The sequence below is a fragment of the Sciurus carolinensis genome, chromosome 1 (genome assembly GCF_902686445.1).
Source record: "Sciurus carolinensis chromosome 1, mSciCar1.2, whole genome shotgun sequence".
Taxonomy (NCBI): Eukaryota; Metazoa; Chordata; class Mammalia; order Rodentia; family Sciuridae; genus Sciurus; species Sciurus carolinensis.
In genome coordinates, this window is record NC_062213.1 from 1,475,610 (window position 1) to 1,497,696 (window position 22,087).

At 49.7% G+C, this 22,087-nt stretch overlaps 1 protein-coding gene across 1 annotated transcript; it reads left to right on the forward strand.

The window, feature by feature from the left end:
• The first annotated feature begins 7,550 nt into the window (after positions 1-7,550).
• Ccdc166 (coiled-coil domain containing 166) lies at positions 7,551-9,363 on the forward strand. The gene is made up of 4 exons (XM_047565463.1): positions 7,551-7,991; positions 8,093-8,551; positions 8,654-9,057; positions 9,297-9,363. The coding sequence occupies exons 1-4, from the start codon at positions 7,551-7,553 to the stop codon at positions 9,361-9,363; spliced, it is 1,371 nt and encodes a 456-aa protein (XP_047421419.1).
• Positions 9,364-22,087: the final 12,724 nt, after the last annotated feature.

Sequence of the window (22,087 nt, forward strand, 5' to 3'; positions counted from 1 at the left end):
GGGGCCAGGCACGGAGGGCTGGGCCGCGGAGCGGCTCTCCGCAGGATGCGCGTGGCGCGCGAAGGATGGCGCGGGGGCTGGTCCGGCTCAGACTCAGGGTCACGGCGGTCCCGAAGGGCAGGGCTGGCTGGACCGGCGAGCAGCGGGGGAGGATCAGCCGGCGGACGCAGGAGTTCTTGCCTCACCTGTGCAGGCCTTGGGTTTGGTCCCCAGCACCACGAGATAAACAGGTCAAGATGCTAGTTTGACATCCCGGGGGAAGTCTTTGAAAGACGTGCCTTGGGAGGGGCCCGAGTTGAGGCCGTGGTACTCAGAGCCGGACTCCCAAACTGCCTGGAGACTAACTTTTTAGAAAGCTTGAAATTCGGGCGCTGGCGAACACCTGTACTCCTAGTGGCTCAGGAGGCTGAGGCAGAAGGATCAAAGCCAGCTTCAGCAACTAAAAAGGGCTGGGGATGTGGCTAGTAGTTTAGTGTTCCTGGTTCAATCCCCAGTACCAAAAAACAAACCAAAACAAGCTTGAAGTTTGTTGCAGATAAATAATTGTATAAAATATAGCAAAAATGAATCGCAGCCCTGAGGCTAGTCCATTAGCAATCAGGTTCCGGGTTGGAGGGGATGACTCTGTTGTATATCTGATCAGTGATGCACATGCTTTTTTGGTTCCTGGGGCTCCTGTTATTGGAGGGAGAAGGGTTGAATCAAGAGGGAAACAAGTATGGTTTATAAACATATTTTAATGTAAAATTTGCATTTGAAATGAGAATAAAATGAATTGCTAGGAAGAAAATTTTAAAAAGACATACAAAATTAAGTTCTAATTTTTTACTAGATTGAACAGTGGTAAAATCACCCTGTGCTCCAACTGTAAGGGTTTTTTAGCTCTTCTTCTGCATTTCTGCCTTTCTTCATTGTAGACCTATCACAAACTCTTCCTGGGATGTGCTGGAAGCTAGTAAGAAGAGGTCATTGTGGCAGGAGGCAAGTCAGAGCACGCTGGCCTCCGGTGGCTGGATGAAGCCAAGTCCTTAGAACTGAGAGATTCCACATGTGTCTGCTGGAGTGGTGGCTGCAGGACTGACCTCCTGAAGCACTGGGGAGGGTGGTGCGGACAGGGTGCTCCCACCCTGCTCACAGGAGTACAGAAGGGTGTCACCCCTTTGGGAAGCAATTAGGCAGTTTCTGAAAATACTGAACATGAGTCAGACAAGATGGTGCACACCTGTAATCTCAGAGACTCTGAGCCTGAGCAACTTAGCCAGACCCTATCTCAAAATAAAAAAAAAAAAAAAAATTAAAGGACTGGGTGTAGCTCAGTGGTGGAGTAGAAATAATAACAACAGGGACTGGGTCGTGGCTCTGTGGTGGAGCACCTGCCCGGCGTGTGAGGCACTGGCTTCCATCCTCGGCACTTCGTAAGAAGAAGTACATAAATAAAGATATTGTGTCCGTCAACAACTAAAACTAGTTTATAAAGAAATAATAACAGTATGTTGTGAGAGCCATAACTTGTAGAATTAAAATGTATGATTCCTGTAGCACAAAATATGAAGGGAGAAATGGAATCACTTATTATTACAAAATAATATACTATTATATATAGTATGGTTCTTAAATTATATGTGAAGTATTATGATATTATCTGAAGATAGACTAAGTTAAAGATGACATCTTGGTGCTGGGGTTGTGGCTCAGTGGTAAAGCACTTGCCTGGTATGTGTGAAGCACTGGGTTTGATTCTCAGCACCACATATACATAAATAAATAAAGATATCATGTCCATTTACACCTAAAAATATTTTTTAAAAAAGATGAAATCTTTATCTACAAATATAAAGAGATATGGCTAATAAGCCCATAGTCTAAAATATTAAAAAGTATGCAGTTGATCAAAATGAAGGCAGAAAAAAAGGAAAAGGAACAAGGTGTAGATGGAACAAGAAAATATAGTAAAATGGGAGACTTAACCCTAATAATAATTACATATACATGGTCTAATACTCCAGTGAAAAGGCAGAGATCATATGACTTTATTTGCAAAAATTAAAATCCAAGAATATACTTTAATTATATAAATTATATATGCACAAATTATGCACACAGATATGTATTTCAATTTTATGCTATACATATACGATTACACAAAAAATACATTTAAATCATAAAGACAAAATTAAAAGGATAGGGAAAGATATATCACACACTAGTGATAAGAGAGCCTTAGTAGTTATTTTAACAAAAAAAAGTAAACACCAAGGCATGGAGGATTCCAGAGATAAGAAGAGGTTATCTGTAACAAGTGCTAACTCACAGCGGGGCCTATCATCCTAAGAGTGTATGCACCTACTAACAAAGCCTCAAGATCCCTAAAGCAAAATCCGATGTCCTGGAAAAGGGAAATGATCAAACCCACACCTACACTTGGGAGACTTAACCTCCCTCTTTCAATAACATGAAATAGGGAAGCATAAAGTGAGAATGTAATAGACTTGAGTGACATTATCACCCAACTTGACCTGACATTCACAGGCTCTCAGAAACACTAGATAGGTGGTACACGCCTGTAAGTCCAGTGGCTCAGGAAGCTGAGGCAGGAGGATCACAAGTTCAAAGCCAGCCTCAGCAATTTAGTGAGGCCCTAAGCAACTCAGTGAGACCCTGTGTCTAAATAAAACACAAAAAAAGGACTGGGGAAAAAAAAAAGGATCGGGGATGTGGCTCAGTGGATAAGTGCCCCTGGGCTCAATCCCTGGGAAAGAAAGAAAGAAGGAAGGAAGAGAAGGAGGGAGGAAGGGCAGGAAAAGAAAGAGCCAGCAGATATACATTCTTTACACCTGTGGATGAAGCATTTACCAGATAAGCCATATTCTACTTATATTTGTGTTGTAAAACAAAACTCAACAAATCTAAAAGACAAATCATGTTCTCTGACCCCATGGAATTGGATTAGAAATTAATTGGGCTGGGGGAGATAGCTCAGTCGGTAGAGTGCTTGCATTGCAAGCACAAGTCCCTGGGTTCGATCCCCAGCACCGCAAAAAAAAAAAAAAAAAAAAAAAAAAAAAAAAAATTAATAGCAGGCAGAGGATGTAGCTCAATGGTACATGTGTGAGGCCCTGGGTTCCATCCCTAACACTACAAAAACAAATAAATAGCAGAAAGATATTTAGAAAATTGCCGAGGATTTAGAGGTTAAGCAACACACTTCTAAATAAAAATGAATCAAAAGAAATCACAAAGAAAATTAGAGGCCAAGGCAGGAGTGAGTGAGGCCTTAAGCAACTCAGTGAGCCCCTGTCTCAAAATAAAGATTAAAAGGGTTGGGATGTAGCTCAGTGGTAAAGCACCACTGGGTTCTATCTCCAGTATCCCCCCACCAAAAAGAAGAAAATTAGAAACTATTTTGAACTGGAAGTTCATCGAAACCTAAGCAATGAGAATTTGTGGGATGCTCTATGGTGCAGGGGAAATGTGTGGTTTTAAGTGCTTAATAAGCACAGAGAAGAGATTTATGTTTCGTCCCTAGGAAGCTAGAAAAAGAAAACAATTAAACCCCAGGTAGGTAAAACGAAGGAAACAGATTAGAGTGGAAATCTGAAACAAAAAGTCGACAAGGAAAAAATAACCCAATGAAACCAACAGCTGGTTCTTCGAATGAGTAAAATCTAGCTGGGCTGACTACAGCTGGAAGAAGAGGGCACTGGCCTCAGATGACCAGCGGAAGGGTCCCCTAAACCTGATCAACAGTTAATACGAGTGTGGAGTCACAGAGAGAAGACCCAGGGCACAGAGGGAGGACTGGCAGGCAGAAAGCAGAGCTGGAATGGTCAGTCGCCCCAGCTGCAGGGGCTCAGAAGCCTTAGTGAGTGTGATCAAGAGCAGTTTGTAGCTGCTCTTGTGGTGGCACATGCCCATAATCGCAGACTGTCAGGAGCCTGGAGCTGAAGGATGAGCCTGAGGCCAGCCTGGGCAACACAGTGAGACCCTGTCTAAAAAAGAAAAAAACAAAACAAAACAACAAAAAAAACAACTGTGCTTGGCGGCAGCGCAGAGAGCTCACGCTGAGGGCAGTGTGGAATCCCACCCGGCCGGTCTGTCCGCCTTCACCCTCCTTCGGTGCAGAGGAAGCCCCGACTGCCAGGCTCCTGGGAGAGAGAGGTCAGCTCCTAGAACTACACCAAGCTCAGCGAATTCTCAGCAAAAAGCAGCTCTGCAGCGTGAACTTCAGTGTGCTTAATAATCATGAGTTTTTACATGGCAGGATTAAATCATTTCCAACTTTTTTTTTTTCACTTTACTGCAATTTTATTTATTTTGGTACTGGGTATTGAAACTGGGGTGCTTACCCAGTCTGCTTAATTAATTAATTAATTTGATACTAGAGATTGAGAGAGGGGTGTTTTAACCACTGAGTCACATCCCCAGTCCTTTTTCTTTTACTTATTTATTTATTTTATTTTGAGTCAGGGTTCCACTAAGTTGCTCAGGGCCTCTAAATTGCTGGGTCTGGGATTACAGGCGTGTGCCACCTCGTCTGGCTTATTCATTTATTTATTAATATGAGACAGGGTCTCGCTGAGTTGCCGAGGGTCTTGCCCAGTTCCACGGAGGGAAGGGAGAAGGACCTCAAGGACAGAGGAAGCGCCACGTTTAACTCTGGCTTTGACTCTGGGAGCCTCAGCCACGAGCTCGTCGCTCGCGGGCGGCGGCGGGGCAGGGAGGACACCAGACACCCGTCCGCCCACACTGGCAGAGGCCTCTGTCCCGGGGTGGCACCGCAGCCCGCCTGCAGCCAGATACCTCCCTGACTCTGGAGAAACCACACAGGCCTGGAGGCCAGCGGCGCGGGGGAGCCGGGCGGGCAGTGTGGGCCCCGCGGGTCGGAAGCGACTCCGGGGCGCGGGAGCTAAGGCGCCGGGCTGGGCCAGGCCGAGCGGGAACGCGTGGGCTGGGCGCGCTGGGGCCAGCGCTGGGCCTGGCCGGGCGGCGGGCGCACAGAGCCGGGGTCCGCGGGGCCGCGGCCTCGAGGGCGTGGCCCGAAGGTCATCCCCTTAGCGTCCAGGCGGTGGGCCCGGCGGACCGGAGAAGCTTCCCGCACCGCTTGCCTGGCCGAAGTTCCTTTTGTCGGGGTTGCAGAACTGGGGAGGAGAGAACGGAGGAGGCTGGAGGCAGAGGAGTGCTCGCCAGACCTCCGAGGGGCGGCGTTCGGCTCTCCTAGGTCGAACCGCCCCGAGCCCGGGGTCCAGACGTGAACCCGTCGCTCCCCTGAAAACCGCAATTAGAAGCCCTGGGCCCACTCTCGGCGGGCGGCAGCCTTCCAGCCTGGAGCCCTGCGGTCCGAGAGGACCTGGCCAGAAGCAAAGAAGCCACTGCCCGGGCGCAGGCTGAGCTCTTCCCGTGCCGCTGCTTCATCTTTCCGCCATATCCTGTAATAACTTAGGCTCTGCTTTTATATTAAAAGCCCAGGCCCGGTGCAGCGCGCGCCTGTAATCCTAGGGACTCAGGAGCCTGAGGTAGGAGGATGCCAGGTTGGAAGCCAGCCTCAGCGACCAGCAAGACCCTCAGTAATTCAGCTAGACCCTGTCTCAAAATAAAAAATAAGTGGGAATGTAGCTCAGTGGTAAAGCATCCCTGGGTTCCATCCCCAGTACCAAAAATAAATAAATAAAATAAAATAAAAAATAAAAGGGGCTGGGGAGATAGTTCAGTTGGTAGAGTGCTTGCCCCGCAAGCACAAGGCCCTGGGTTCAATCCCTAACACGGCAAAAAAAAAAAAAAAAATAATAATAATAAAATAATAATAATAATAATAAAATAAAGAAAGAATAAATAAAAGGGCTGAGGTATAGTTTAGTGGTAGAGCACCCTGGGTTCAATCCCCAGTACTGCAAAATTAAAATAATAAGTATAAATAAAATAAGAACTCATATTTTAAGGTCAACTTTAGTTGCTGCTTTAGGAGTTTATGAGTTAATGTTGCTTTAAAATCTTAATGTCAAAACAAACCTCTAATCCCAGGCCATTTGGGAGACTGAAGCAGGAGGATCCCAACTTTGAGGCCAGCCTCAACAACTTAGCAAGGCCCTCAAAAAAAAATAATAATAAATAAATCTGGGAATGTATCTCAGTGGTAAAGTGCCTCTGGGTTCAATCCCCAGTACAAAAAAACCAAAACAACAAAAAACAGATTCTGGAGCAAGGGCTGTAGCTCAGTAGTAGCACACTTGCCTAGCATGTTCAGTTCTCAGCACTGAAAACAAAACCTGTTTTTTTTTTTTTTTTCAGTTTGCATCATTTTATTTTTACTTATAAAATACCCTTTTAACAAGTAGAAAAATGCCTCAATTGTTTTCATGATTTTATGAGGCCCTGCCACATCTCTCCAACTGATGGAGCTAATTAAAACAAGCTCAGTGATGTGAATTGTCAAGATTTTAAAATCAACCTGAGTTATCAATACAAATCTTCACTCAAGTGTGATTGTACTAAACCCTGTTGCTCATAAACTTGCATTCCGAGGATCTTTGAATCTGCCCATTCCCAGGAAATTGGACAAACCTGAGCAGACCTTCCACTGCATGAGGCGGGACACAGGTGGTGGTACCAGCACACTCTCCCCAGGCTCTAAGGGGATGGGAAGCTGGGTGCTGGCAATTTCCCAGGGCTCCTCCAAGCACAGAAGCGCCCCTCACATTTTCTAGTTAAGATCGAATCAAGTAATGATGGTGTTTCCAGAGTCAATGGCAAACAGTGGAGCAGCCTAACCATCCCCAGTGTATCCTTTATACCTTCCAGGAAGGGAAGCTGAGGGGTGCAGACCCAGGAGATGAGTTTGTAGGTGCCCTGCGGTGGGTTTAGGACTCCCTGAGAGAAGCAGATTGGCCATCTGTCTACAGGGGACAGCATCTGAATGGACTAACACCTCCCGGTGGCCCCACTCCCATGCATGCGGGCCTCAAAGGCAAGGGTTCCCTGAGAGATGAAAAGCTGCTCTGTCCTGGAGGCAGAGAGGCCCAGGTGGGAAGAGCTTGCTCCAGGCTGCAGGGAGGGAACCTGGAGGAAGAGCCCAGTGGTGCACAGAGGCTGAAGTTCCTGGCACGTGCGGTGGGTCCTGAAGCCGAACTCCTGCCTGTCTAAACCTCTTCCACTTCTACTTCTATCCCTACCTCTGCTCCAGCCTCTGCTGGGCACAGGCTGTCACGCAGCGACTTAGGAGAGGGAGCTGCGGGGAATCAGAGTCCAGCTGTTGCCCAAGCAACGAGCGGGATGGGGAGGGCGGCTGAATTCTGTCTCCATAGAGATTGCCGGCTGAATATCAACATTACTAACGTTGGACCCACGCCCACAGACAACCAAGGACCGAGGGAGCCCACGAGTACCGGATGGCAATGCTGCTGTGACCCCGATTCTGCCTCCTCGAACTTCATGACCCTAGGAGGCATTCCATCCATGGACCAGGGGCCTAGAATTTTCCGGGTTGGGAAAGAGAGGGACTGAGCTGCGGGAGCGAGTACTGCCCTCAAGAGTCCTTCTGCTCCAGGCCCTAACCCATGGCGCCCAAGAAGAAGCGCGGGCTGAGCTTCGGGCGCCGGCAGGGTGCCGCAAGTGAGAGTGCAGAGCCGCAGCTGTCGGAACGCGCGCAGTACCTGCAACGCGAATACACTTTGCTCTCAGAACAGCTGGAGGCCTGTGAGGTGCGGGTCGACCAGGTGCTACAGGAAAACACCTTTCTGGACCGCGACGCAGGGCGCTTGCGCGAAGAGAACCGATTTTACGCCAGTTATGTGAACGCACGTGCTCAGCGCTGCGCCAACGCCGTGCTGCGGCTAGACCAACAGAACCGCGTGGATCTGGCGCAGATCCACTGGCAGCGGGCAGGGCTGGCGTCGCTCTACAGAGGGCGCGAGGATGGGGTGCGCGCGCAGCTGCTGGAGATGCAGGCGCGTGCAGCGCAGATGGCGCGGCAGGTGCAGGAGCTGCAGCCTTACAAGGCCAGTACGTGTGCGCCAGCGGACGGGACGTGGGGCGGGGCTACTGCTGGTCGGGGCGGGCGCGTTACGCGCCCCTGTTCTGACCTGCGCTCCTGCCACAGGAGCTGCAGCTGGAGCAGCTGGCACGGATCCGGATGCTGGAACGCGAGCTGCTGCATATGCGCGTGGAGCACACGCAGCTGCTCCACCGCGTGAAGCGGCGCTTTCTGGAGGACAAGGCAGCCTTTGAGCGTGAGGCTCGCCAACGTGTGCAGTCTCTGACGCGGCGCGCGGAGAGGGAGGCGGCGCGCGCGCTCATCACGCACACGCAGGCCATCAAAGCCGATAATGGGCGCCTGAGGCAGGAGCTGTTACGGCTTCTCAGCAGGGCCCAGCTGCTGCACGACATGCGGCACCAGCTGCTGCAGCAGCGTGAGCAGCTGCGTCGTGAGCACGAGGATACGCGGGACCTGGCACGCGTGCACGGCTGGCTGCGCAGGGGCGCCGCCGGCCCGCCGCTCTGGCAGCCGCCCATCTCATCCCAAACCACCCCGCGCCCGGAATCAAACGCCGTCACCCCCGTGGGCCCGGCGCGCGGGGCTTCCCGGACCTCCACGGTCCGGTCGCGCACTGCCTCCCAGGCCCCATCGGTGGGCTCGTCACGCGTAGCCTCCCGGCCGCAGTCTGTAACGTCTCGTGCGCCTTCCCGGGTACCTTCTGTGGTCCCTTCCCTGGCCACTTCGAAGGCGGGGTTAGGGGCCTTTTCCCTGACCCCGTCCCGCCCGGGCTCCCGGGCCCGGTCCCTGACCCCGTCCCGCCCGGGTTCCCGGGTCTCCTCTCTGATTCCGTCGCGACCCGGTTCCCGGGTCGCATCTCTGACCCTGTCGTCAGCGAGCTCCAGGACCTTGTCGCTGGCGAGGTCACGTGAGGGGTCTCGGATCTCTACGCACTCCTTGCCTGCGGCCTCACAGGACACTCTCCCCTCTGCAAAGTTCAACCCCAAGCTTCCCTCGAGTCCCTTTCGGGATCCCGCTCCTCTCACCCCACAGTCGGACGTGAACGCCGACGCTGCTGCAGAAGGCGCTGGGTGAGACTGACCCCCCCACCCCGAGAAAGGACATTGAGGTCCCAGGGAGGGGGAGGCACAGCAGGACGCCTACTCGCTGCGTGCAGGTATTAATAAACGTGTGACCCCCACACACTGGCATCTGCCTGTTCCACTGCTCTAGCGTTTGCGGCGGGCACAGGGGCTACTCATGCGTGTCTGATTTTCAAGCTACAAGGGAGCTTGATGCCTTCTCCCCCTGTGTGTCCACTGGAATTCAGAGTCCCTCTACAGACCGCGGACCTCCGCCAAGAACCCGAAAGGGTAGAGGACGTCAATGACCAGTAGCTCTGGCGTGGACAGTTGCTCAGGGGAAGCTGAGTAGTGGTGACTCGACTGGCCAGGTCTGTGGTGGGAGAGCCTGGGAAAGAGAAAGGGCTTTCTTCTCGACCCCCGGGGGAGGTTTTCGGGTCCCCCCACCATATAATTTCCAAGTTGGAGAAATTTGCAAGAATAGTACCAGGAACTCCCATATGCCATGCATTCAGACACAGCGTGCATTTCGCGGGGTTTTGTGTCTCTGTGCGCCTGTTTTTTTCAGAGCCATCTGGGATTAGGTTGGGGACATCGTGCCCCTGGACCCCTAAATACGTTACTGTGTTTCCTGGACATAAGGACACTCTTCTACCTTACTGCAGAACAATGATCAAAAGCAGGAAATTCTGGCGTGTTGGCTCTTGCCTGTAAACACAGCGACCCACCGGGGGGCTGAGCCAGCAGGACCTCAAGTTCGAGGCCAGCCTGAGCAAGTTAGGGAGATCCTGCCTCAAAATTAAGAAGGGCTGAGGATGTGATTCAGTGGTTGAGCACTTCTGAGTTCAGTTCCCGGTACCACAGCCTCACACCTCCCCCCCCACGGGCGGGGGAGGAAAAGCAAGTTCACTATGGAGAAAACACAATCGTCTAAGTCGTAGCTCGCAGATTTTGCCATTTGTCCCAACCGTGTCCCTCCCTAGCTATGCCTTTCTCCGCATGCATTTCGTTGTCATGTTTCAATGTGCAAGGCCAGTTACTAAAATGTCCCTTGCCTGAGGTTCGAGTTTGCCCATCCTGCCTCGGGGCGCCAGGGCTCCAGCGGCTCCCTGGCTCCAGCGACTCCCCGCAGGACTGGTCAGTGAGGGCAGGAGGCTAGAGCGGCCGCTGCGCTTCCGGGGTGGTGCGCGTTCCCGGCGGGCGGCACCGAGGCTCGTCCGTGCCTTCTCCAAACCTGGGCGGCTGGGCTGGCTGCTTCCGCCCCCTGGACGGGAGGAAGCCGGGGCACCGAGCCCCAGGCCGCTGAGGCCAGTCGGTGCACACCGACGCCACCGCAGACCCAGAGGGTGTGAGCCGCGGGGACGTTCATCACACTGGTGGGAATCCCAGTGGCGCGGCCAGCCCGAGCTCACAAGCTGTGGCCCGCTGCTGGGGAGACTGAGGCGGAAGGATCGCGAGTTCGAGGCCAGCCTGGGCAGCTTAGTGAGCCCCTGTCTGAAGATAAAAAAAAAAAAAAAAAAAAAAAAAAAAAAAGAGCAGAGCGGGGGATGTGGCTGGGGGTAGAGCATTTGCCTGGCTTGTGAGGACCCGGTTCCCTCCCCGGCGCCTCCCCGTATGGGTGGGGTGAATGGCCAGCCCTTTGGAAGACAGTGTGAGGGTTTTTCGCGGAAACCAGACGTGCATGCTTGTCTGCGGTGCTGGAGACCGAGCCCAGGGCGTCGTGCTGTAGGTGAATGTCCTACCACCGAGCCACATCCCTAGCCCACGGCTGAACACTGGCCAGAAGCTCTGGCACCAAAAGAGTGGAAAACTTATGTCCACACTGACACCCACAGAGATGTCTAGCAGCTCCACTCTTAATTCTCAGTGTCTACACCACCAGAATGTCCTCCATTCAGTGAATGGATAAACCCTGGACCATCCAGACCATGGACTGTTACCAGTGAAAAAAGAAAGGAGCTACTGAGCCATGAAAGGACACGGGAAAAGAAGCGATGTTGCCAAGTGAAAAAGCCAGTCAGAAGAGCTCAGGCTGATTCCAGCTCTGGCACTCAAGAAAGGCAGAACGACAGAGATGGCGGGAAGGTCGGGGTCGCCAGTGGGGCGGGATGGGTAAGCAGGCAGAGCATAGCCTCCTCCATGTAGCGCCGTGTGGACACGTGTGCGGGGTCCGCGTCCCCAGGCCACACACGGAGAGCCAGCCTGCGCACCCATGTGAGGAAGGCTTTAACAACACCGGGAAAGATGTACTTCCTGACCAGTTTTCCAGTTAACCTGAACTGCTGTAAAAGCATACGATGTATTACAAACATTGAAGTATTTAAAGTAAAAACGTCCAAGTATTAGAAGCAAGTGCAGAAGCCATCTATAATTTTGAAGAGTGGAAGGCATGTTTTAACAAGAAAACCAAAGGCATAAGAGATTTTCTGTGACGACAGAAAACAATGTGAAAAAATTTACACCATAAATTAGAAACATATGACAATCTTGGAGGAAAAAAAATATATATATACATATACATATATATGGTACCAGGGATTTCATCCAGGGGCACTTAACCACTAAGCCACATCCCACAGCCCTTTTTATTTTTTATTTTGACACAGGGTCTTGCTAAGTTGCTTAGGACCTCACAAAGTTGCTGAGGCTGGCTTTGAACTTGTGATCCTCCTGCCTCAGCCTCCTGAGCCATAGGAATTACAGGCATGCCCCCTGTGTCTGGAGCAAAAACATTTACAACAAATAAAACAGACAAAGGATAACTTTCCTGTGCTGGGCTGCAGCTCAGTGGTAGAGCACTTGCCTAGCATGTGTGAGGCACTGGGTTCGATCCCTAGCACCACATAAATAAATAAAATAAGGTCCATCAACAACTAAAAAATATTTTTTTTAGATTTAAGAAAGGATAACGTTTCTTAAAATGGGCTATAAAGAAAAATAGAGTCAACAGCTTGCCCAAAAAGGCAGGTAAACCTGTGAATGCAGAAGTTTGAATGTCCCTGCACACCTGAAAAGACCAGTGCTGCCTCAGCAGCAAGGAAAGCCCAGGATAAAGCAGGGCCACAGCAAGGAAGGCCTTGCCCCTAACTCTTGCTGGGCCTGGCCTAAGGTAGTGCCCACATTGCAGGCCGGCAGCTTCTCCTGAACCTGTTCCACCCCAGGAATCTGTGACATCTGTGTCCTGGGTGGAGTCACTGTGTTCAAGCCTCCGAATTTTGCCTCCGAATGTGCTTGTACTTGGGGGTTGTTAGAGTAGGCCCAATCCAGCGTGATTGGTGACCTTGTTACCGAACTCTGGTTCTTGGATCCAGAGCTGTAGAAACCAACACTGCATCCAGAAAGAATCTGGAGAGTTAAGACCTTACAGGGGCGGGGGGGGGGGGATCCCACCAAGCCAGAGGGACACACCACATGGGGGACCAGTATCCCACACTTTATGTCTTATTTTTTTAAGTTTACATTTTGAAATAATCTTCCTATTTTTTAAAATTTAGACAGAACTACTTTTTTCTCAGAATACTTCCTGCCTTTTTATAATTAAGAATAAAAACACAGGTGAGGGGTTGTGGCACAGTGGTGGCACGCTTGCCTCGCACGCACGTGTGAGGCACTGGGTTTGAGTCTCAGCACTGCGTATAAATAAGTAAGAACAAAGGTCCGTCGACAACTAAAAAGATTTTTTTAAAGTATGAGAACAATTCTTTTTAAAAAAGAATGAAAACACAGCTTACTTTCTTTGCATGTGTGATCACACATGAACTAGCCCCGACTCTCAGTAACCTAGTTAGGAAACCGGAGTTTGGAGAGGAGCCAGATTCTCCGCTCCTGCTGGCAGTTGGGGTCTGCAGGCTGCAGGCCTCACCAGTTTCCTTCTGGGATCTTGTCTTGTCAGTTTGAAGAATAAAATTCACAGGCATAACAAAAGGGAAGCGTGAATGAAGTAGGATTTACTTAAGTGAGGAGAGAGAACTCCCAATGTGGGCCGGGACCTTCTGGGAAATGGAGGCAGCATGAACCACCCTGTCAAACCCCGATTCTCACAATCAAGGATTTCAGAAGTGTCCTTCAGAGTAGCAGTCATCCCTTATTGAAGGGATCAGAAAGGGGAAAGGGGACACTCTCAGGGAGAGAGTGAGAGGAGAGGGATAGCATGCCTCTCCTGCACTCCAGTTTTATTGGGGTCCCAGGGAAGTTTCCAGAGTCCTGCTCAAGTCAGTCTCTTGACTGTTCACTGAGAGTAGGTGATAGACTTTCAAATCTTCACTGCCATGGCAACTCTAGGTCTCTTTGTCCCATGCTGACAGTTCTAACTGGATTCTTTTAACCAGATTCTTAGAGATTTTATGGTTAGGAGGAATTATCCTTATCTCCCCGAGTTTCTTTGGAATCTGGTCTGTGAGAAGGGTCACAAAGATCTCCCCCTTCAGAGTAACTTGGGTTCCTCTTAATATTCTTTTGGACCTGCATTTCTCCAGGAGATCACAGGTAGTTTGCTGAGGAATGTGACCTATCCTGTCCACGTAGGCCAGGCAAGGCTGCACGTAAATTGCTCCTTGGAAAGAGAGTGTGTGGGGTCAGCACAGTGCGCCCATGCTATGGAATCACCCCTGAACCTGTTCCCCCCACTCGCATCTGCCTGTCCCTATCAGTTACAGGTGTTAACTGACCTCTCCAAACTTAGTAACCTATTACAGGTGTTAACTAGCACCTCTGACTCTCAGTAACACTGTTTTTTAGTGAAGACCCAGGAAGAAAACTATCTTGAACTGTTTTTTTTTATATACCAACAATTTATGCAAACACATTTAATAGACCAGAATGTTATTTTTGTAAATTTTAAGAAGCCAAGAGTACATGGATGTATGTTTAGCAACTGATGTTTAGTATTTTAGACTACTTACAAATGAGTCAGATGTCTTATCTCTATCTTATAGTTTTTAGACTTAATATAGAGAGCATTCTTATAAGCATTTATCTTATTTACACTTACCTAATTTGTTTTAACAGTTAATTTTAGAATACCCATAAAAATCAAGATATCAGACAAATGTAGTCACCTTTTTAAGTTGTTTCTGTCAAAACCCATGCTGTGCCTGAAACCCAGCAAGAGATACTGCATCGTAGTGCAGGCCATATAGCCCACCTCGTAGAGTGCCTGCCTCTCATGCTGGAAGCCCGGGTTTGAGTCCCCAGCACTCTGGGATTGTGGAAATAACAAACAAACGAGATACTGCATCGTAAATACCTGACAGAGGCAAATATACTCCTGGCTGGCCAAACGCTGGGCAGAAAGGTGGCAGGCCATTCTGAGGACATCCTTAGCATCACTATTAGCAAACTGAAATTAACTTACTTGTATCAGATTTACTTGGATTGTGTGAACTTAAAGTTATCTAGGTCAATTTCACACTTTTGATTTATGCAAGTGCTCACCTATTTACCAGCCAATTTAAACAGAACTTATGAGGATTTTGTCACATAAACACATCATGTATGCCCATGTAGCACATGGAAACAGACACACACACCGGATCATATAATCTTTATGTCTAAATTTAACTCCTAAGACAGAGCAACACAGTAATATAGACCTATCAGATTTGTAAACTGCTAGTCTAAATCAGAGATTTTTACTTGTATGTCTTTAACCAAATACTTCAGGTGAAGAACTTTTAAAAGCCAGTCCCTGTTACTTTTTTTTTTAAATGTATTTTTTTTTAAATGTAGTTTCAAAATTTTTTAAAAAATGAGCTGGAGAGCTGATCTTGGAACACCTGCTTCTCCATTGGACTGGCTGGGTTAACCCTTGAGTAACTGCTTTTTGAGTGAAGATAATAAGGAAAAAACTGACAGTGGCCTCCAATTAGACTAAACAAAACAGACAAAAATGTGTCAACTTACGCATGTAAACCCAAAGCAGATTCACCAAAAAGCACGAGCTCAAAAGCCAGAGGTTTCTGACAAAAATGCAGTGGACATTATTCTAGAAGAGACACACAGGGCAGAGCCAGGTCAGCTTGACCAGGCAGACGGGTCCCAGAGCGAGGCCTTGAGGCCAGGCGGCGCCTTCAGCCCACACACCTACGGTGGGCTGGTCCACGATGGCCCCCAGACCACTCTCTCACTCCCCCTTCTTTAGAGAGCGGCTACGACAGAAGCCCTAGACTCTACCCGCTGGCTGCCCAGAGTGAGAGCAAACAGAAAAAGGCATTCCTAGCCCTCTGCCCAGGGTGAGAGGAAGAGTCTTCAGGCCAATCAAATGTGGCACTGCAGCTGTATGGGTGGGTGTGTAACTGGACAGGTGGATCAAGCCCAGACCCCAACCCTGGCACAGCTCCAGGAAGGGCCTGGAATCGCTGCTCCCAAGTCCCCACCAGGAACTCTCACCAGAACAGTGAGGGGGTAGTCAGGCTTGGCCAGGAGTCGACCACCAAAGGGAGCCCGCCCTTCTCCAGAGGAAGCAGAGGACAGAATGGAAGAGGAGAATGCAGGGGAGTTCAGGGGACTGAGGCTGCCAGCTTCTCCAGGCTCAGTCCTGCTTTCTCCTGGGCTGCTTCCAGGGTAGTCAGCCCTGGGGGGCCTCCTGTAAGTAAGTTACCCTAGAAAAGACAGAGAGGGGAGGGAGAGCAGGGCAGCAGAGTGGCCGCATGAGAACCACGTCACAGGTGTTCGCCAGCAACACCAAAACATGTTTTACCCCACTGCTGGAACCAAGCTTAGGTACCAGGGAGGAGCGAGAAGAGAGCAGCCCTGAAAGTCAGAGGAGCTGCCAAGCACACCCCTGTTTGTGTGGGTTTCGAGAACAGGATCCAAATCTGTGGACTGACGGTGAGACAGGTCAGGAGTGGGACATCTCAGACACGAGGAGCACGGTCTCCTACGAGTGAGCAGACAGCAGCTGTGAGGTCTCTGGGGCCCGAGGGCCAGCAGCAGGAGGGAAGGACCACCTAGCCAGAGGCTACTTCCAAACAGAGAGAAAGCAGCGAGACCTGGGACAAAAGGACAAAGGGAGAGACGAGCATTTTCCCCAGGACAGGACCACAGCCAGGACAGCCCAGCCCAGACCTGTGAAAACCAAGACTCCAGACAAGGGCTCAGGCCGCTCTCCTCCATCGCCTGGCAGGGCCACGAAAAGTGTCTGTAAGGTAGGAGCCCAGGGACACCAAGATGGTGGAGCAGGGTAGAAGAAAGATGTGGCTGGAGGGCAAGACAGGAAGACAAGTCATGTCACGTGGAGGATAAGTCCATCACCATGGCAACTCCCACCACTGAGGCCTTACCACCATGACAACTTCCACCACAGGTTCAGCATTTTAACATGACCAATGGGTGTAGAGTGGATCGTATTCTAATTGGGTATCTGATGGGGTGAAATTGGACAATATTCCAGTCAGATATCATTAGGTAATATGAGAAATAGAAGGAATGGTGGTCCATTTCCAGAACATAGCCTTAATTAGATCCAATCATAGGCATTTTATTTATGGCCCTTCCCATTTGCTGTCCCCAATTTTAAAATTAGCTAATTGCATAGATTGTATCACCAGCTCCTCAATCAGGGTGAAGGGCGGGCTGTGCTAGGGACAGAGGAGGTGACTGTCGCCCAGGTGTTTGCTAGCCGGGTTTTTGCTGCAGCTCGGTATTTCTAACAGGTAACCAGTGGGAGCCAGTGAGGTGAGGTCTTCGGTATGGTTCACACAGGAGAGAAAGTCTGATTTCCAGACATTGGGGCCTTAAGCCTCTCTCTCAACCCATTTTGCTCCGCCTAATGGGGTGCCACATCACCTCCATTTCAATAAAATCTGAACTTTGCCTGTTACTTGGTGTGTCTTGCTCAGTTCTTTGTTTGGAACACCAAGGACCTGGACCCTAACTGGCACCCCAACAATGACACTTCAACGAGCCAGCAGGAGGGCAGCCGCTTATCAGGGACTCCCCCCACTGCACCATCCTAAGGCTACTTCTCTTTTCTATCAGGCTCTTTGGCAGGACCAGGTGCAGACTGAAGAGCACCTGCAGTCCCCCACTCTGCTCAGAACACTGACAAGTCCATAGCCCGGAAGCGAGGAGGCCCTGAGAATTCACTGGACTCTGGTGATGCTCAGCCCCCGCCACTGCTCGACCTGGCTTGCTGGGATTTTTGGCTTCGATCTCCTCATGAGCCTGTGTGCTCTCCCCCCACTTCTCAACTTTACATGCTCATAATGTTCCATCAGAGCTCCTGGTTCTCTGCCACACTCTCAGCGTGCAAATTCAGGCAGTTGAGAAAGCCACTAGGGTGTCATGGGGTGAAGACTCCCATGGCAGGATGACCCAGTAGTGAGCCACAGTTAGACTGGTCTGTGCCAGACACAAGACAGGGCTCACCAACGCAGGCACAATGTACAGCCAGACAGCTACTCCAACCCTGTGGCTTCTCAAAAGGAGAGTAGTGGTCACAGCTCAACCTGGCGCTCTCTGCCTCTACTCCCTTTCAGCCTTCTTGTGCCTCCTGTGCACTCCGCTCCTTCTCTGTCAATCACTTCTCTCTGGTCGTGGTCATCACCTCCTCCAAAATACCTCTTCTCTTTTCTATAAATGTTTATCCTCAATTCCCCATGAGGGATGGGGGCTATTAGTTGTGGGTGTTACAGAGCAATCAGTTGTGGTTGATCTTTATCAAAAGAAAACAGGCAAGATAAAACTGTCTCTTTTTCTGGGCTTAATAAAACTACAAAGGTAAGATAGGGACAACAGGGATACTATTTAGTGACCCTGCATAAATAGGACCATGTGGGTTTTTTTGATCCTGTGAGTAGGGAGACTAAACACCACTGTTAAAAGAATAATAATTTTAAAAAGGAAAAGAAAAATCACAAAGATGCTAGGAGCAAAAGAAAACATCAGAGAGTTACATGGCCAAACCAAAAGATTGTCTGTATTCAAAAGGAAAAGAGGAAAATTGTGTCCCCAAATTGGTAAACAGGAAGCTCATGGTCCTGGTCGTAGGAACTCAAAGGGGGTGATGTTCACCTAACGTCAGGGCCAGAGACATCTGGCTGCAAAGGTTATTGTGGTATTTATATGGCGATGACTGGGAAACACCCAACCTCAAGGTCCCTGATTCCCCAGAGGGATGCCTTGGGTGGAATTCAGGGCCCTAGTTACAGGACCTGAAAACTAGGGACCACCTCCATTCCACAGTACTCCATGCCTGGATATATCCTCCATCTCTGGAAACATTGCAACCCTGACAATTTGGAAAAAAAAAAAAAAAAAAAAAAAAAACTAAACTTATTTTTTATTGTAATAATGCTTGGTCCCAATATGAGCTAGGATATTCAGAGAAATGACCTCTGAATGGAAGCCAAAATTATAATACCATCCTGCAACTAGACTTCTTCTGCAGGAGATAAAGTGGTCAGAAGTCTGCTATGTCCAAGCCTGCATGGCCCTTGTCCAAATCCCAGTCCCATGTGATGATAAGATCCCATGAGAGACCCCTATGAAAACTGCCCCAAATCCCAACATCCTGGATGACCCATTGTTACACTGCTCTCCTCTCAGGGGGAACAGCTATGGCAACCCCTCCATACGATCCTTCCAGGGAGGAACCCACAGGCTGCCTCCTTCCCCCGAGTTTCTGAGCCCTTCTCATACCAGCAGGGGGACTCACTGTGGTCCCCAGGGCCCTGCTGCCCTCATGCACCACTCAGGGAGGTGGCTGGAGCAGGAGGCACGGGAAGCAGCGAGTCCCCTTGAATGTGGTGGATATCCAACAGTGCAGGAAAGACTAGGTAAACGCCCTGAAGAACCAGGCAGACTTGCCGGGGGGCTTCAGACCCTACTCATGGCTTTTGGTTTGTGCTGGAGACACTTTCAGTTTATCCTGACAGCATGCTGCACCCACTGGCGAGGGAATGGATCACTGAGGCAGCCACAGGAAGCTGATGAAATCTTGGCCTGAACTCCAGAGGGAAACCACCCCAGGCAGAGACAGTCCCAACAAATGAGCCCCGCAGGAACGAGGAGGAGAACCCAGAGGACGGGCACCCTCTTGGCAGGGATAAGAAAGGGCATGCAAAACCAATGAACCATGATAGATCAAGAGCCACTACACAGGGAAACAAGGGAAACCTTGCCTCGTTCTGTGGCAGGCTAGAGCCTTCCGTGTACGTCCCAGGACCAGCCCCTCCTCCACAGAGGGCACTGTCCTCCTGGCAGCATTTTCTTAGCCACTCAGCCCCAGACATCAGGAGACAGTCACAGAAACTCCAGATGGGGCCACTGGCAAGCAAGACCGATTACTAGACTCTGCCTTCAGAGTGGTCCACAAGAGGGACGTGGAGAAAGTAGACAGGAGTGGGAATAGACAGACACGATGGCAGCACCCTGAGACCCAGCCACCAGCCAGAGGAAATGTCAGAGGACCTCAGGAAAAGACGTCCTACTTCCAATGCCAAAGCACAGGGCCCTGGGCAAGAGACTGCCAAAGGCCACCACTGGATCCCTTCAAATGGGGAGGGACCATTTGCCAGAGGACCCCTGGCACTGGGGAATTGACTGCCCCTGTTCCAAAGGAGGGGCTCGTCAGTCAAGACCATAGTGGCCAGGCACTCCTGGATGAGAAATGCAAAGGGTGCCCAGGGTGGCCCCAGAAGCCCCGTGACATCACCACCTCTCTTGAGGAGCCCTGGGTAGCCTGGGATGTTACGGGTAAGCAAATCCAGTTCCTGGTTGAAACAGGAGCTACTTGCTCTTTTCTGCCTGCTTATGTGGGAAGGCTTCTTCCAGGTCCGCTTTTGTGGTAGGCCTTGAAGGGAGAAACAAAAAGAGACTCTGCCCCTCTCATACCTTGCCAGTTTGATAATTTGCTTTTTACTCATGAATTTCTAATAATACCCTGCTCTCTTCTTCCACTGCTAGGACAAGACATAATGGCAAAACTAGGAGCATTCCTTCACTGGGATACAAACCCCAGACATGACACTCCTTGTGGCCATTTGTGATCCTGTACTTGAGGACATTAATTCTCAAGTATATCCTTTGGCTTGGTTTGCTGCAAGGCCAGGGAAAGCTATTTACACTCACCCAGTACATATGACCCTGAAGGATCCTGAGCATCACCCAAATAGAAAACGATATTCTTTAAAAGAAGAGGCAAAAGGAATTATAACCTGTTATAGATAAGCTAGTTCAATATGGACTTCTTAAATCTTGTCAGTCTCCCCTGTAATACCCCAATGTTCCGGTCCTAAAACCTGGCAGGGAATACTGCTAGTACAAGACCCAAACTTGTTAACTAAGTTGCAACCCCTGAACACCCAATAGGTGCAGACCCTTATATCTTGCTCTCCAAATGCCAGGAAGTGCTACTTGGTTTATGGTGCTGGATCTCAAGGATACATTCTTTCCAATCCCTCAGCATCTGTCCATCTTCCCAGTATCTCTGTTTGTGAATGGGAAAATTCTGTCCTCCCCCAGGGGTTTAGGGATAGACCTCATTTCTTTGCTTGGGCCCTGGCAAAGGACTTGAGGGATCTCAAACTCAAGTGGGAATGGAGCCTTCAACATATGGATTACCTGCTTATGTGTAGTCAACCAAGGAGGTCTCCAAGCAACACACCACACACTCAATTTCTTGGCAGAAAGAAGATACAAGGCACCTAAAAAGAAGGTCCAGATCTCCCAACAGAAGATGTAATGTTAGAGATATATACTGATTCTAGGTACCAAGGAAATCTCCCTGGACATGATAGGGCCTTTTTGTGAACTGGGTCCACTGTCTGTCTCATCAGCACAGCTCTGCTCCTTTTGGGGAATGGCAGGTGTTACAGTTTGGCTGTGAGGTGTCCCCCAAAAGCTCACATGTGAAACAATGCAAGAAGGTTTAGAGGAGAAATGAGTGGGTTATGAGACCTTAACCCAATCAGTGAATTAATCACCAGATGGGATTGAGTGGTGACTGAAGGCAGGTAGGGTGTGGCTGGAGGAGGGTCACTGGAGGCATGGCTTGGGGTACATATTTGTATCTGGCAAGTGGAGTTTCTCTGCCTCCTGATCATCACGTGAGCGACCTCTCCCTACCACACTATTCCTGTGTGGTGTTTTGCCTCACCTTGAGCCCTGAGGAATGGAGCCAGCCTTCTATGGACTGAGTCTGAAATGGTAAGCCCCTAAATAAACGTTTCCTCTACAATTGTGGTTGGGCCTAGATGCCCTTCAATTGACGAATGGATAAAGAAACTGTGGTATATATACATGATGGACTATTACTCAGCCGTAAAGAATAATAAAATTATGGCATTTGCTGGTAAATAGATGAAGTTGGAAAATATCATGCTAAGTGAAATAGGCTAAGTCCAAAAAACCAAAGGCCGAATGTTTTCTCTGATAAGTGCATGACAATATATAATGAGGGGGCGGTGGCAGGGGGAAGAGAAGAATGAAGGAACTTTGGATGGTATAGAGGAAAAAGGGGTGGGAGGGGGTGGGGTAGAAACACAGTAGAATGAAACAGTATTACCCTATATATACACGGATGATTGCATGAATGGTGTGAATCTATATTGTGCACAACCATAGAAATGAAAAGTTGTACCCCATTTGTGTACAATGAATCAAAATGTGTCTGTAAAAAAAAAAAACCAATTGTGCTGGTTGGGTCTTTTAGTCACAGTGGTGAAAAAGTTGACTAAAACAGCAGACTTCTGTATAATCTGGGTCTTCAACTGTGATCTTACTGCAAAACCCCTCTATGAGAGCCAGGAGGGCTAGACTCAAGAGCCTCCAGAATGGAGTGAAGAAAAAGAAGTGGACTTGTGGGTGTGAAAGCAGGCCCTCGGCCAGGCCCCAGCTCAGGGACACCCACCTAACCACACCACTCACCTGTTGTGTGGCATGAAAACAGCCACAGGGGTCCTAACCCAAGACCCGGGGGACAACCCAGGAAAACAGTCGGGGTAATTGCAGGGTGGCCAGGATGTGTGCGAGTGGTGGCAGCTGTAGCCCTGGTGGTGAGGTGACAGAGGCCACTAACATGACTTCAGACGACCTCCTG